The sequence below is a fragment of the Schistocerca piceifrons genome, chromosome 8, assembly GCF_021461385.2.
Source record: "Schistocerca piceifrons isolate TAMUIC-IGC-003096 chromosome 8, iqSchPice1.1, whole genome shotgun sequence".
NCBI lineage: Eukaryota > Metazoa > Arthropoda > Insecta > Orthoptera > Acrididae > Schistocerca > Schistocerca piceifrons.
This window is the reverse complement of record NC_060145.1, coordinates 210799043-210816875: the sequence shown is the minus strand read 5'-3', so window position 1 is coordinate 210816875 and position 17833 is coordinate 210799043. Positions and strand designations below refer to the sequence as shown.

At 37.8% G+C, this 17833-nt stretch overlaps 1 protein-coding gene across 1 annotated transcript in view; it reads right to left on the bottom strand.

Annotated features, from left to right (window-relative positions):
- The window catches only part of LOC124711812 (putative fatty acyl-CoA reductase CG5065), a 156147-nt gene that overhangs the window by 96235 nt on the left and 42079 nt on the right, over positions 1–17833 (bottom strand). The window contains exons 2-4 of the mRNA XM_047242036.1: positions 6910–7158; positions 3416–3561; positions 3219–3328 (exon numbers count right to left, since the gene is read on the bottom strand). Of these exons, the coding sequence (XP_047097992.1) occupies positions 3219–3328; positions 3416–3561; positions 6910–7158 (505 nt within the window). The remainder of the gene's footprint in view (positions 1–3218; positions 3329–3415; positions 3562–6909; positions 7159–17833) is intronic.

Below are 17833 nucleotides of genomic sequence, written 5' to 3'. Positions count from 1 at the left end.
GCCAGTGATAAATCTGCTCGTGTGGAGGTGGATTCTTGCTAAATTGATGGTGGAATGCACATTGCACTTGACCAATGGATTGCCTTTGCACAAATTCCAACACACAAAATGAGTTCTTTTGTGGTGTGGTTGCCATGTTGCTACAAGCAAACAACAGCACATCTGTGTCAATCATTGAACCTTCCTCTATGCAGTGACATGCACAATGTGTTTCTATCATTTATAGTTTGCCTGTAATAAACACTTGAAAATTGTTCTTTCTTTTTGAATCACCTGGTGTTATGTGGTCTACATTATTTGAAACTACCCTTTATAGTATCAGTTTCCAGAACATCTTTTCAGTATATCGACAAACGAGACTTCAAGACATGAAAAAACCAACTGTCAACTTCTTAAGATATTGTGCAACTACCAGTAACCAAGCCCTGTTTGAGGGGACAATATAAAGGGACTCCCCATGCAAGAAAACCCTTTCTATACCTGTAGTAGGTCTAATCAATGAGTGGTCTTTATATTTTTGCTGTTTTAAATTTCCTACAGTTATTGACCTGAAACACCAGCAGACATACTGTGATACTCACAGCCATTATACAAGACATCAAATCAGTTATTCTTGGAATCTATATTGGAAAAGTTAATTTCATTCCCCACAGATTACCATGTGGGAACTTGTGCTAGAAACATTTGTGGGTGATACAGGGTGATGGTTCTGTGTATGACCTTTGCTGCCCCTTCTCCTTTTTTATACTCCCTCAATCATTGAAAAAGGATCATAGAGAATCCATTAATACCTGTGGGCTAGCTGAATTACAATTCACTTGTTTATCAATATCATTCAGTCATCATTTTCCATAAATCCCATCAAAAAGTAGAATCGTCAGAGATATGGAACAGTGTATTTTAACAGCAGAGAAGCAACCCTGAGAAACTTGATCTGTGTGCTTCATTGAAAATAAACTGTCATTATACAGCTTAACACTATTTGTGCTTACACCAGCTACACGTGACCAAGTAAATTTAGCAAGAAACCTGTACAATATACCTTTAATTGTTATTTCTACTCAATGTGCTAATAGAAACTCCTGGATGGAACACAAATAATGTATGAGTGAAGACAACCACTCATTGTATAGTATGTGTATTGATCAATGAATAGCCACATAAACTGAAGTATATCTCAATTTCTAAATTTAATTTCTTCTTCAGAGCCTACAGGCTTGTATAGCTTTCATTTAGTGGTCACTCATTTCAGTCCTTTCATTACCAACAAGTTCCTGTAAATTTCTTTTCTGCCCCTGAAAACTTCAACATATAGCTAATAATTCTAAGGGCTTTGTGATATGAGCTGCAATTGTATCTGATATGATGTTACTGAAGTCTTTGATCACTGTCTTTCTGTTAACCAAACATCTTGTACTTAATATCTGTCAACTTGCATTTTCATACCTTGGTCCTATTTATAGTGCAGCTGACATGGTATCTTGAGAAGCTTCATAATATTGTATCTATATCATGCAAGATGTCTGCTATCAGTGGAGAAATTCGTCTAGATGGATATGAGCTACTATAATATTATTGTAGAATCAGTGGTAGTAAAGAAAATGGCTACATACAAAATAAATTACTTTCAAGACAACTCATCAGCTGGTGTATGTAATACTCAACAAATCTTTAAATTCTGTGTCATACTTACGGATCTGGACAGACAGCAGCCACCAGAAACCAATATTTCCATTTTTGTTGAGCACTCTTAGATTAATAATAAGAATATATAGAAGAAATCTGAGAGTCAACAGAGTGTGAGTCCTTATCAGAAATAATATCTGATAAAATGGCTAGTGTTTGTGTAACTGATTTGAATTTATACAGTGGAAAATATAGGATGGAATAGCAACATAAATTATGACAGATTATTACTCACCACACAGAGGAGGCATTGAGCAGCAGACAAGCAGATTTAGAAGTAGACTTTTGGATAAGCTATTGGACAATGTCCTTCATCAGATGCAGAAAACACACACACACCTACACACACACACACACACACACACACACACACACACACACACACACACACACACACACACACAGCCACTTTCATCTCTTGGTTAGATCCTAGTAGCAGCAAGGCCTCATCAGCCAGAGACAGCAGGGGCCATATGCTGTGTATGTATGTATGTGTGTGTGTGTGTGTGTGTGTGTGTGTGTGTATGTGTGTGTGTGTGTAGCAAAAGGGACACCCATTGCTATTAATGACCATGATGTTGAATGTGATTTTGAAGGTAATTTGGAGATTGAAGTGATTTTTTAAAATGGAAATGCTAATATTTGATTTAATATTCGGAAAAGAGCACCAAATTTTATGTATAGAGTGATGCATTGTCTAAGGTCATGCCAAGGTTCAATGAAGGTCAAATAAACAAATATATTTTCAGTTCTTGTAGTGATTTACTCAGAATAGAGGAGCTATTCACCGAAATACAATGTTAGATACAAAACACCTTAACTGAAACTTAAAATTCAGATCAGACATCACCATGAAACTGAACTCAACTTTGAATGACCTTTGATACTTACCTTTAAGATCAGGGTTATTGGTAATTGTACATGATCACTCATCCCACTTCCAATTTGTATCTAACATTGTATTTTGCTGTATCCCTCCTCCTTTCCAAGTTAATCTCTACTAGAACTAAAAAAATATTTCATTTTTTACCCTTCATTGAATCTTGCCATTACCTTGAACAATGTATCACTTTCTACACAAAATTTGTTGCTCTGTTAAACTCTTAAATTAAATATTATGGTTCCCATTTTAAAAATCACTATAACCTACAAATCACCTTGAAAATCACATTAAAGGTGATGGCCATTAGTAGCAATGCTTGAACCTCTTTGCCACCTACAACTTTTATCTAAAATGTTTTGCTCTATCTCACCTCTGTTATGGATTAAAATAGTCTACCTTGCATATCTGATGAAGAACCTTATACGACATTTAATCATACTTTAAATGTGCCTGTCCATTGATCAATATTTCCTCTATATGGTGACTAATAATTTATCCTAATTCATGTTGTTGATTATAATTTAGGTATTCTGTGCAGAACACTGCTTGTGGTTTCCAGTTATATACATTAACAGCATCGCCATAACACTAACAGTTCATAATGACTGAACTACCATGATTTTCCAGGTACTAACATTTCAGAACTTACAGATAGTTGGTCGAATTATGACTGAAGGAATTTTGTCACTGTGATCATTTACTAAGTGCTCTGCCAGGCCTTTGGAGAATGTGTAAGTATTTGGATATGTTCCCAGAATCCTAGAAGTGAAAAAGAAAATCAGTTTTAGACTTAACTATAGGTTAATTCAGAATTTGACCAATGGTAGATATAAGTTGTCTTCTCACTTCGGGGTGAGTATCCTTAATGTGAGATCTTCTGTATTCTCAGCTATGCTTATCATTTCTCGCCAGTCAGCAGGAGCTGGATACAGCTTCTCTTCAACAACTGTTTCATGCAGATTGCAATAAGCTGTCGAGATGTGAACAAATACCTAGAAATACTTAAATACATCACATATGAAAATTCCAAATATGTAAATTAAATAAGTAGTAACATGTTTTGAACATTGTCAATGATTTTAGAATTTGTTATAATATTAAGTGATTATTTCTAGATAAAATGTGAGAAAGAGGTTTTATCTTCTTACTAATCAGGAGGGCGATAACAACAGAGATTCCAGACACATGAACAGAAAAAAATACAGATTAAATATTGAGTTTTCAAGATTTTAAATGTATTTCCTACTTTAGGATAGAACACAAACAGGTACTTATCAAACTATATATGTTACAACTGGAGATGGCTCGTAGGTATACATTTTGAGTGTTCACAAATTTTTAAATTCAGATAAATATGAGAGTGCAAAATTAATACCATCTGCTGTATAACAGTTATGTTCATCAACAAATTTACACAACTTCAGCCACTATCAATAATAATATAATAATAATAATAATAATAATATGCATAACTGATCAATGCTTTAAAGTTGCCATTGTGTGGATAGACATGCTGCTTCATCTGAAAGTATAGAGCCATACATAATTAACACACAAAATCAGTTACCATAAACTGTGGTTACTTTGGCCCAAGTTTTGCCTGTGTTTTTATATGTGGCAAGAAACCAAATGACAGTGCCAGAGAGAGGATTCCAAATACATTTTTCCAGTATTGTCAAAAACGTTTACCTGCAAATATGCAAGTCTTGTATCTTTATATCAATTGACTAATTAATTTTCGAGTTATGTGTTACACTATGGTAACTGTCTGCAAAGAAACTATGTCATATGTAAAGACACTGAATGGTATGGATATGAGCCTTCTTATGAAAATTAATGAAGCTCTGTTACTTAAAAATAACTACATTTTGTTAGTCATGTTAGACTGATAATTCTTATCAATCTTCCCAAGAAAAATGTTGTTTATCTTTTGTTTTGGCCATTTGCAGTAAGACTTTGTCTTTCCCATAAAGTTTGCATTAGCACCCTCATCACTCATCTCAGTCCCATTTCTGGGACACATGAACACCATCAGATTCTAGCACCCCCTTGTCTTCATTTTGGGATATCTTTGGCATGGGATCATGGAACCTCATATTTTGAAAAAGTATGCACCATTTTACAGAAACATTAAATACATTACCTAAATTGAATTTCACACAAATGACAATTTCTCATCTTAGTACCAGTCAGGCAGCAGTAGCCAACCGAGACAGACGCAGCAACAGGGAAGTAAACGCTTTTGTGTCATTTATGAGTTCCTAACCAGGAGCAAATTTTATTGTATCATCTGTGTGCTTTAATAGTTTAATTTCTTGAGTTTCTGCATGTAAATTTAACATCTAATAGCCACAGATCTCGTGTTTTCATATTGTGTCAGAAAGTAAACCGATTCTGTGACATATTAAAAGTTCCTAACCAGGGGCAAATTATTTAGTTTCACTTGAGTGTTTATAAAATATCATCTCAGTTATGTGACTGGAGTTGCGATTTCCTGTCAGAGAGGTCACAGTTCATTGTAACTGATGGAAAGTTATTGAGTAAAACAGAAGTGATTTCAGGCATTTCCCAAGGTAGAGTTATAGGCTCTTTGCTGTTCCTTATCTATATAAATGATTTGGGAGGCAATATGAGTAGCCGTCTTCAGTTGTTTGCAGATGACACTGTCGATTATCAACTAATAAATACATCAGAAGATCAAAACAAACTGCAAAACGATTTAGAAAAAATATCTGAATGGTGTGAAAAGTGGCAGTTGACCCTAAATAATGAAAAGTGTGAGGTCATCCACATGAGTGCAAAAAGGAACTTGTTAAGCTTTGGTTACATGATAAATCAGGCTAATCTAAAAGCCATAAATTCAACTAAATACCTAGGTATTACAATTACGAACAACTTAAATTGGAAAGAACATATAGAAAATGTTGTGGGGAAGGCTAACCAAAGGCTGTGTTTTATTGCCAGGACACATAAAATGTAACAGACCTACTAAGGAGACTGCCTGCACTATGCTTGTCCGTCTTCTTTTAGAATGCTGCTGCACGGTGTGGGATCCTTACCAGATAGGACTGATGGAGTACACTGAAAAAGTTCAAAGAAAGGCAGTACATTTTGTATTATTGCAAAATATGGGAGAGAGTGTCACAGAAATGATACAGGATTTGGGCTGGAAATCATTAAAAGAAAGGTGTTTTGTGATGAAATCTTCTCATGAAATTCCAATCACCAACTTTCTCTTTCTCCTCCGAATGAGGAAATACTTTGTTGACACTGACCTACATAGGGAGGAATGATCACCATGATAAAATAATGGAAATCAGAACTTGTACAGAAAGATATAAGTGTTCATCCTTTTTGCATGCTATACGAGATTGGAATAATAGAGAATTGTGCAGGTGGTTTGATGAACCCTCTGCAAGGCACTTAATTGTGATTTGCAGAGTATCCACATAAATGTAGATGTACTTAATACTGATAGAATACAAAATTGTACTCACCATATTTTTAGTTTAACTGATGTAAATCCTCCTGGCAGAATTTACTGGGGTGTAACAGCTGTTAAAATATTTATGATGAACATCAAGTACAGTGCTGCCAACACAATATTGCTACAGGGAATCACAACCTTCTAGATCATACTGCCTTGTTTACTCCATGGTAATGATATAATGTTGGTGGGGAAAAATATTTTAAACTTTTTCCAATCAATGGGACAAAAGTACATGCTAAGGGCCAAAGTAACCTCAGCTTATGGTACTGACATTTAGTAATACAACCTTACTTTAACAGATTGGAGGAGAGATGAAAGTTACAAATCATAAAAGAAAGAAATGCATATGCAAAAATCCAGTCTAAACTTCAGGCCAGAAGAGGTGAAACAAATCAGGGAGGAGATGTAACCAGTTATGACCTACTCACAGTATGTCACCATAATAAAATGCTCCTATCTCAGCAACTGGTAGGATTGTGCTATGGTTCTGTTTTATGTTGTGTCATCCCATAAATCTAACCTTTCCATTCTAATAATTAATCATAGCTGAAAGTTTCAGACAGTCACAAGTGAAAACTTGTATGATTAATGACTTCATATCTAGTATTATACATGATTTGGTTTTTTATTTATTCACGTGAGAGATTTTCAATTTTTATTTTCTGGTTCATTTGTTATCAAATATTTGATGATTACTGAATTAATATTCTCCTGGTTCTTGTTCTAACAATTTTTTCACTAACTGGAATAATCTGTGTTTCAATGTTTGTTATATTTAAAACCTGTCACAGTAGTTTCTGAATTGAATTTGTTACATTAGTACAGTGTTTTTACATGTCTTTCAACTGACCTTCAGATTCTTCATCTCCATGGCAAGATTAATAGTCTCACGTGTTCCCCTTACATTTAATATTGTTGCATAGGCAAGACTATCATCAAAACGTACACTTGCTGCAGCATGAAAAACAACACTGACTTCCTGTACTAGCAAATCATGATCTTCATCAGTGAGCCCAAGCCCAAGCTCTGTTACATCGCCTTTCACTGGTTTAAGTTTTTCAATAGCTTCTGGTCTTTGCTTTTTCACAACATCAAAGAGCTGAAATGATTAAAGTCATAGATATTAAAACTTCAAAACTGAAATGATTAAAGTCATAGATATTAAAACTTCAAAATTACACACACTAATTTTCTATTGAATGTATCTGCAAGTCTGATAGATTAAATAAGAAACAAGACAGAATGGTTAATCAGATGCTTGCTCATGATTATACCAAATTTCCAGTAATGAGAAAATTACTGATTTTCATAATTTATTTCACATATGAAATTTACAATATAATGAAGTAACCAAAGAGACTTCTAATTATGAATGATCTTAATTAAACATTCCCCATATAGTTTGTAGGCTGCAAGTAATTCTACTCCTGAAGTTAAATACCAGTACTGTTGACCACTCATATTTGTATATATGACACCATGATTTCATATTTCTTCATCCCATTATTTAGGCTATACTTCAGCCAAGATTTTCCATGCCAGTATCTGGAAAGAGTTACCACTTATTGGAAGAAACTAGACATACACATTTGCTGCTGGAAAAGTAATGAAAGATGTGGATGATATGTGACCAGTCAAGGACTATATAATTATGTCATGCAGAGCACTTTCATTCTGAAATTTAACATCATAGACATATTTTGTTTGTCTCATTGTTTTTAGCCAAATGTAAGTAGTGCTGTTTACTAAACTCTGTTTGACTTCTTAGAAATAGTGGCAGATGGCAGTTCAACTTCAGATTGAGTTGTAATCTAAACTTGAGCATCCCAAATATTGATGAACATATCTTTCATAATAAAATAATAAAATTTTCATCTACATGAAAGAACAGATACTTAACATTCATGCATTATGTTTCAGCCAAAATAGACTTTTTGTAATTTTATATGAAATGTCTGGTCGAATTTTAGCATTTTAAAGTTCAGTGTTTCAGTCAAATGTTGTTCAAGTGGCAAATTATTTTACTTATGCATTACAAGTTTCAACTGAGTTGTTTCATTCATTTACACATTCTTTGTCATCAATGTCATCCATATGCATTGCACACATTGGTTGTTGTTCATCGCAAGTAAAGTATTTGTAATACAATATCTATTCAGTTTCTGTTCCATTCCTCCTGCAATATCTGCATAAATATAGTTGCTTAATAAAAATAACCTAACCATAAATTGCTATAAATTTAAAAGTGCTTATATCTGTTGAGCTTAATCAAAGCATTCAAATTAAGTATGTGTGGTCTGTGTGAGCTGTGATCATTAGTATGTCTTTCTTTTACATGTAAGCGTCTTTGCTTTGCTCATACCAAGTGAGCCATGTGTATTATGTCTGTTTGATGAACATCCTGTAGCACTGAGTGCAGTAGAATATCTAAGTTTCTTTTAACATGACGTGGTCTGATAAAGTGTTCAGGAATTTGCCTACCAGTGATCTCTGTAGAAGTAGATAATAAGCAGAACCTACATGCAACAGAACTCTTGACAGGTATCCAGATAACTTTCAATTAAAATGGTTCAAAGGTCAGGAATAACATGTCATTATTTGAAGTCCAGGAAATACTGTTGTTTTACTCAAAACAGAAGGTGACGAATTATTTTATGAATGTGTCGAAGCTGAAAGGGTACAGCAATTATGGAGATTGGGCATCTGCAATCAAGAGCATGCTTAATTCTTAAAGGACTGGCAAAATGTGTCTCAGAAGTTGTTGAAACAAAGATGCCAAGGCTCAAGTGAAAATAATTCTTGCTATTGAATCATGTTTCTACAAGTATGCAAAAGGAGCAGAAGTGACAGTGGATTTGGTAGAAACTGCAATTGTTGTTTGTTGACTCTGAAAAGAGAGAAGAGCAAAAAGCAAATACGTTTTAAAGGTAAATGCTCTAATAGTGAGAGAAAAGATATCAGATAAAATATAACCTGAAATGTCTTCAGGGCAACATTTTTAAATGGTTCTTATAACAGCAGTGACTGATATGTTGATTTGGGTGCTAGTGTGCATCTCACAGCAAATAAAAATTGGATGAAGATTACAGTGAACAGTGTTAGCATGCATAAAATTGTGGCAGCAAATCAGATTGAGTCTAGTGTTGTACTCTGAAGTAATTTATTTAGCAACAGCAGTTGGGAGGACCTTCTATGATATTATAGTGAAAAATGCTGTGTGTGCTGCGTAACTAACAACAGATTTACTATCTGTGTGCAGACTGACTGAACAAGAACTCAGCTGAATTTGGTAGTGATCACTGTAATATTTTTAATAACAATCAGGAAACAGTTGTAGCTGCAGGTCTCATTAATGATGTTTATAAGCTGAACACTGACAGGAGAAGAAATTTTTTTAGGAATGGTTACTACGTCTATTTGGCATAGAACATTTGGTCATTTAAATGCTAAGGATCTTATAATGATGAAAAATGGTGCAGTTGAAAGAATTATGTGTGAAGATGTTAAGATTAACATTAGTCAACAAAATTGTGTGGTTTGTAATGAAGACAAGCAAGAAAACAAGACAGCCTTTTCCACATCAAGGCACTTAAGCTACTTAAAGCTCTACAAGCAGATTTGTGTGGACCACAGTAAGTAATAAGGTGGTGTAAAGTATTTTCTCGTTTTCGACAATGGTCACACCAAAATGGGTTCATGTAGTTCCTGAAGACAGAGGATGAGACTCATGAAAAAAAAAAGAAAAAAAATCAGCAAGAAAAGGAAATTGAAACAGTGAGAACATATATTGGCAAAGAATTCTGTTGTATGAGATTTAACAGTTTGCTGAAAAAGCCTGGGATGACATCAGCTGACTAATAGTTATATACCAGAACAAAATGCTTCAGCAGAAAGGTCAACGGGTTTAAGTTTAGGAAACAAAATACTCAATGAACTGAGGAGTGGTAAGAAACCATGCATTAGTCATCTCAGGATAATGCATATTCCCAAAGTTAAGAGTACAAAATGGGATAAAAAGGCAAAGGAAATTACCTGAGTGTGATAATGCTATACCACAAAACGTTATAGGCTTGTAGTTGGGCATCAGCCAAAACAGATGTCAGTTAATCAGCTAATTGGCTGGCACATGTCAACAGGGTTCGTGCACTGACCGCCAGGAGCACTGTGAGGTGCTTTCTCCTTGCTGCACCACATGATCCATGAATTTAATAATTTGCTTTTACTTTTTAGGCTCCATGAATTTAATAATTTGCTTTGACTTTTACAGTATTCTTGTTACTGTTACAATTTCCTCACTTAGTTACCAAAAAACTGGTAATATCCATGGCACTGGAAATGTTTCATAATGTTTTTCCTGCTGTTATGTGAGCTAAAAATAGCTTCTTGTCTAAATAAAGCGTTGGACAGAATTATATTCTCACTGTGAACAAGAACATGATAATGAGATCACAAGTACAACACACCCAGCTTGCGACAGTGGTGACCCCAACGTGATAACAGCTAGAGAGAGAATAAACCAGCAGCACAAATGGCTAGCAGTGAACTTCAAGAATTGGAAATTGGTGCGGGGACGGACCCCCATTTTGGCCCCACGACCTAGCAGTATGGTTTGCACAGGTGGAAGTGAGATTCCTCTGCACTGGAGTGACCGCCAATTCCACTGAGTTCAGACTGCTGGTCAGTCAGCTGGACCACTGCTACACAGCTGAGGTTCAAGATATCATAGCTTCACCTCCAAATACGGAACCATTAGTGAAATTAAAGACTGAATTAATTCGAGGAGTGTCCGCTTCACAGGAAAAATGAGTGCATCATGTTCTCACACAAAAGGATGTCAGTGACAGAAGACCATTGCAGTACCTCCATCATTTAAGAAGCAAGGTTGATGCATGCATGGTGCCTGATTCATTACTATGCACATTGTGGAGCAGCCGTCTGCTGGCACAGGTGAAAGCCATATAGCATTGCAAATGGACATGTCATGAGATGCCTTTTTTTTTTTTGTGGACCTGGCACAACAAATTCAAGATGCCGTCTTACCCACCTCCTGCCCTGAAATTTCGACAGCATGTAAAAGGACCTCAGCGGTAACGTGAGCTGATTACAACAGTCTCATGAGTAAGGTCAACACGCTGAGTAAGCAGTTGGGTGAAATACTCTCCAACAGGTAAACTAGAGTACAGTCCCACAGAAGATCTAGAAGTTGTTCCTCGACAAATTCCGCCACTGCTGAAGATTCCACCCAGGCAGACGTGTTGGTACCACAGGAAATTCAGAGGTCAGGTGCACAACTGTAGTTTGCCATGTACCTTTCTCAGCTGTAAGTGACAGGCAGAAGTAGTCACTCTGGACTGTTGGTCACCATCCTGCAACTCTTTGTGACAGATCGCAATACATGGTGCAAGTTTTTGATGGACACAGGTTCCAACTTAAGTATTTTATCATGGACCCAGTTACACAAGTATCAGCCAGCCAACTCATTTTGCCTTTCCATGGCTAATAACTCAACCATTGTGACATATGGAATGCAGCACATCGAGTTGGACCTGGGATTATGTCGCACCTTGAAGTGGAATTTCACCATGGTGAACATAACCGAGCCTATAATTGGAGCCTATTTCTTTGCGCATTATTGACTGCTGCCAGACATCGCCAATGCCTGCCTAATAGACAACATCATGGGACTATCTGCTGATGGATTCTGACATAGCAGGGCAGTATAGAATGCCAAATTGATACAAATACCTTACCTCTAGAACAATTCCCGGCTATCACAAGACCTCCTGGGGCCTACAATAGGAGAGTCACAATACCGTCATTATATCAATACTACTGCAGGTTTGTGTAGACCCAGGCTCCTTGCTCCTGACTGATACACTGTTGCCAAGGAGGAACTTAATACAGTGCTGAAGGAAGGCCTCATTTGCCCATCTAGTAGGCCTTGGTCATCACCCCTCCATTTAGTGCCAAAAAAGAATGGTGCGTGCCATACTTGTGGTGATTACCAAGCCTCGAATGCTAGGACAATACCAGATCAGTACCCTGCTCCTCTCTTGAAACATTGTAATTATGCATTATGCGGAAAAAAGGTGTTTAGCATATTAGATTGCGCAAAGGCTTATACACAGATTTCTGTTGCCAAAATAGACATTCCAAAAATGGCCATTATAATACCATTTGGTCTGTTTGAAAGCCTGTTTATGATGTTCAGATTGAGAAATGCTGCCCAGACATGGCAAAGATTTATAGATTCCATTTTGCAAAGTTTGCAGTGTTGTTTTGCATATCTTGATGATACACTCATCTTTTCAGAGACCCAGAAGAACACAAATAGCACCTACTTGAGGTATTTAAACACACTGATGAATACGGAGTAGTGTTGAACACCTCAAAGTGTGTTTTTGGCTAGACAGAGGTTACTTTTTAGGCCACTGGATTTCATCAAATCGACCACTGTCATTACCAGAGAAAGTAGAGGGTATATTGAATATTCCCCAGCCAGAAACTGCTAAAGAACTACAACGATACTTGGGAGTCCTTAATTTCTACCGACGTCACCTACTTCATGTGGCAGAATTCCAAGAGCCTCTTACCACAGCTTTAGCTGGTCCAGAGGTTAAAGGCAAAACTTTGGTATTGTGGACAGAGTTGACGAAAAATGCATTCGAAGCATAAAAAAAAAGTATAGCAGATGCAGTCCTTCTTGCACATCCAGCTTTGGAAGCACCTCTTGCACTGGTAGTAGATGCTAGCAAGATGGCAATCAGTGCTGTCTTGCAACAATATGTAGACATATCCTGGCAGCCTCTCACATTCCTGTCATGAAAGCTATCTCCTGTGCAGCAATAATGGAGTGCATACGATCGCAAATTGTTGGCTGTTTGTGAATCCACTAAATATTTCCGTACACAACTGGAAGCTAGAGTTTTTGTCATTTTTACAGACCATAAACCCCTCACCTATGCCTTTTGGCAAAATAATGACAAATGTTCTCCAAGACAATATAACCAACAGAAGTTCATCACACAATTCACTACTGATGTACGGCAAATAACGGGAACTGACAGTGTCATTGCAGACGGTCTATCCTGGGTGCACAGCATCACAAAGACTGTAATTTCACACATCTAGCCCAAGCACAGGAGTCTGACCTAAAACTTTGAGATTGTTTACAAGATGCATATTTTCAGTTTCAGCCAATCAACATTCCAGGTATAAACGCAAAGCTGTATTGTGACTTTTCAACTGGGAAAATGGTGCTATGCAAGCAAGCCTTCACAAGTTTACATAATTTGTGCCACTCCAGCATGAAGGCAACAATTACACTAATAGCTAGCCATTTTGTGTGGCCTGGAATAAAAAAAGACTGTCGCACATGGGCTCATGTAGGCGTACAGTGTCAGCACAGCAAGATTTCTCGCCATGTCTCTGCACCAGTGGGTAAATTTCCAGACAGAACAGCATGGTTTGCCCATATTCATATTGATGTAGTAGGTGTGCTGCCCCCTTCTGAAGCACAATGTTACCTATTGACAGTAATAGACTGATTCACACACTGGCCAGAAGCTATTCCAGTAGATAACATTTCTACTGAGATGCTAGCCATTGCATTTGTGTCACACTGGATTGCCCATTTTGGTTGTCCGCTTCATATTACCACAGAATCTGACCTATTTGTCCAACTAAGTAAATTTCATGGTGCATTGCATCACACAACAACAAGTTACCATCCTGCGAGTAATGGCATGATTGAACACTGGCACCCATCTCTTAAGGCCGTCTTAATGTGCCACGAATCACAATGGACCTCAGCATTACCACTGGTTTTGCTCAGCCTACGTAACATGTGTAAACTGGATCTAGATGCCTTACCAGAAGAACTTGTATATGAAGAAGTCCTACAGCTTCCCAGTGAGTTTGTCTACCCACATGTGATTTCGTTGGATGATGTTAATACACCGGTATTTGTCATCCTCCTCAGAAAAAGGCTGATGCGGATCTGACTGCAACAAGCATCATGCCATGGTACATCTCAAGCATTCATACCCCGGGAGCTACAATCCTGTCCATATTTAATGTTGCGAGTAGAGGGCATCAAACTGCCACTCACACCGCCATATAATGTCCCACATCATGTTGTCAGTAGAAGTGACAAAACATTTGATATCATCATCACAGGCAAGATGAATACTGATTCCATCGATAGAGTGAAACCAGACTCTTCACATTTACATCTGCAATGCAATCAGGCAAAACTTCCGCCCACCACCCAGCACCATCACCAGCTCCAATTGAATGGAAAATGCATTGCAGATGACAGATATACTTCCTGGCACACTTCAGGGACGTCACTTCTGGCATGTCTTGTCATGGGGGAAGCCTCGTCAGAGAGGTCCACCGCATGAGCCTCTAGGGAAATGATTCTAGTGGTAGTTTCCCGTTGCCTTCCACTGATGATGATGGAATGATAATGAGGACAACACAACACCCAGTCCTTGGGCAGGGAAAATCTCTGACCCAGCTGGGAATTGAACCCAGACCCCTTGGCATGGCAGACTGCTGCACTGACCACTCAGTTATCGGGGCGGACTTAGTTGCCAAAAAACTGGTAATATTTGTGGCACTGGAAATGTTTCGTAATGTTTTTCCTGCTGTTATGTAAGCTAAAAATAACTTCTTGCCTAAATGAAGTAATATACATCATGCATATCCTATTCTTGCTGCAAACAAGAATACGATAACGAGATCGCAAGTACAACACACCCAGCTCGCGACAGGCTTTATGGAAAATTGGAAATTTATGGTAAGGGCTTCTGGGACCAAACTGCTGAGGTCATCAGTCACTAAGCTTACACACTACTTAATCTAAATTAAACTAATTTACATTAAGGACGGCACACACACCCATGTCCGAGGAAGGACTCGAACCTCTGATGGGGGAAGCCGAACGGTGCGGACCATGACAGGACACCTCAGGCTTTATGATACAGAAACACATGATGCAGTGATAAGCTGAGATGTGACTACAATGGAAAATGTTAATCATGTAGGAAATGAAATAAAGACTCATCAAGAAATCATGAGTTCAGTAGGGGAAGATAAAGAAAAAGAAAAAGCTGAGCCTATACTGCATGATACTTCAGAAAACTCATTAAGATCAGAGAAAAAAACTGATGATCAAAAACTTGTTTCACAAGAAGATGAAGTGAAGAAGATAAGAAGTTCACAGTGACAAAGCAGATAAAACAGAAGATTTGATGATTATGAGACCCACGTTTCTGCTGGAACTTCAATTCAAATGGAGGGCCCAACAACCATTCAGGAGGGCATTTTGAGACTTGAAACAAAAGGTTGGAAACATAATATGGATGAAAAAATACAAGCTTTTGAAGACCACAATGCTTGGGTAGTGGTAAATCTTCCAGAAAGTGCTAGTGTTGTGCTGTGGAAATAGGTATTCAAGAAAAAAGTCCACAGAGAAGGGAAATGGAGCATTGTGCCAGGTTAGTGGCAGGGGGTTTACTTGGAAAGCTGGAACTGATTATTATTAAATCTTTTCTTCTGTGGTAAGGCATTCTATACTTAAATTTTTAATGGTTTTATCTGTTGAATTAGATTCAAATATCACACATCTTGATAATACAGTCTCTATAAATGACACTCTCAAAGAGGAAGTTTTTCTAGGCAAACTTGAAAGTTTTAATCTTTGAAATGATGAATGAAATGCTTTGACATTAAAGAGGGTTATGTACGGGTTACAAAAACCATCCAGAATTTGGAATCTAAGAGTAAATGATGTTTTAAACTGTTTATGTTAAAGAAGGTCTAAACTCAAATCTTGGTTGCTTTTGCTTTGTGCTGATGATAGCTTAATAAACTGATAATATCTACATTTTATTTTATTTTATTTATTTATTTATTTATTTTTTTTTTTTTTTTCAAATGAGCAATATAAGGAAAAGATAGATTGCTATTTACCTTAAAGATGACATGCTGAGTTGCAGACAGGCACAAAGGAAAGACACACATTAGACTTTGGCCAAAGCCTTTGTCAGCTCACACTCAAACACACACACACACACACAGACACACACACACATACACACAAGCAAGTACATGTCACAAACACATGACAGCCATCTCTGGCAGCTGGTCTGTAATGCAGCTGTCATGTAGAACTGAAGCAGCAATCTGGAGGGAGTGTGGAAGGGGAAGGGGGGGTGACTGGAGGGGGGGAGGAGGGGAGGGAACAGAAGAATGCTGTCTGCCACAGTGTAAATGGTCTAGATTGCCAACAGGCACAGCACCAAGTGGCTGTGTGGCAAGAAGGAGAGGAGAGGGGAAGGGGAAAGACAGAGAGGTACATTGGCAGAGAGTGGCACACAAAGATGGTAGAAGACAAGATCGAGGAAGAAAAAACAGTACAGAAGTGGTGGAAACTGTTGGATGGAAGATGGGAGACAGTTGGTTACCATAGATGAGCCTTGGATAGTTTTAGAAGGGGAGAATGTGTTGTGAGGATAACTTCCATCTGTGCAGTTAAGAAAAGTTGGTGGTGATGGGGAGGATCCAGATGGCTTTGGCATGAAGCACTCATTGAAATCAAGAATTTTATGTTCAGATGCATGTTGTGTCCCAGCGTGGTCTACTTTGCTCTTGGTCACAATTTGGCAGTTGTCATTCATCTTTGCAGACAGCTTGTTGGTAATCAAACCATTATAAAAAGCTGTCCAATGATCGCAGCAGAGATGGTATATGACAGTGGTTCCTAGTCAGAGTCCCTACTGTGGGTCTTAATTGGCATCTGCTCAGCTCACAAAGATGACCCGAATGCCTCCCTCACTAATGTCCTTTCTGGTGAGCCTCTAATGCTACATGCAGAGTTTGTTCAGGACACTGAACTCCCATCTTGGTACAAGCTTTCTGCTGTAGATGAGCTCATGTGTTCTCACTTCACTACTATATGCACACCAATCCTGTGTACTGACATCCTGTTGCAAGTGTTCACACACAGTGATCTGGAACATTGTAAGTTCATCATGCTACACGATGACACAGTCCAGGCAGCCCTCCAGCCTCCATACTCCAGTCAGCATAGGGTACTTAGCCATGCAAATAACGCAACAAACATCCTTCTCAGTGGGAAATGTCAAACAGTTTCTATTAACAATGTTAAACCAGCTTGGACACTGGACGAGTACCCTCCTCCAACCACAGATTCACCTCAGGAACAGACTCATGACGAGGGTCTTGCTGCAAGCAATGGTGACTCTATCCAGTCCTCCACCCTTCCCAGTGCACCACATGATACAGTTCCCCTGTGTCCTTATGACATTCATCTGCAAGTGCAATCATCTTCACAACCAATGTCTCTGATTTCAGTGTCATAGACCTCACTAAACTCAGACATACATTACACTGAATTTAATATATTGTTCATTCCATTCAACTATTCTTCCAGATCCTTTTCCATCTCTGATAAGATTACAATGTCATTGGCAAATTTCAAATTTTTATTTCTTCACCCTGTACTTCAATTCCTTCTCCAAATTTTTCTTTGGTTTCCTTTAATGCTCTCTCAGTGTTCAGGTTGAACAACATTGAAGATAGCCTACAAATCTCTCTTATATCCTTTTCAACCATTTCTTCCCTTTCGTGCCCCTCAACTGTTATAGCTGCCATCTGGTTTCTGTTCAAGTTGTAAATAACATTTTGGCCCATGCATTTTAGCACTGTACCTCTACAGCTTCAAAGTGTGTTTTCCAGTCATAATG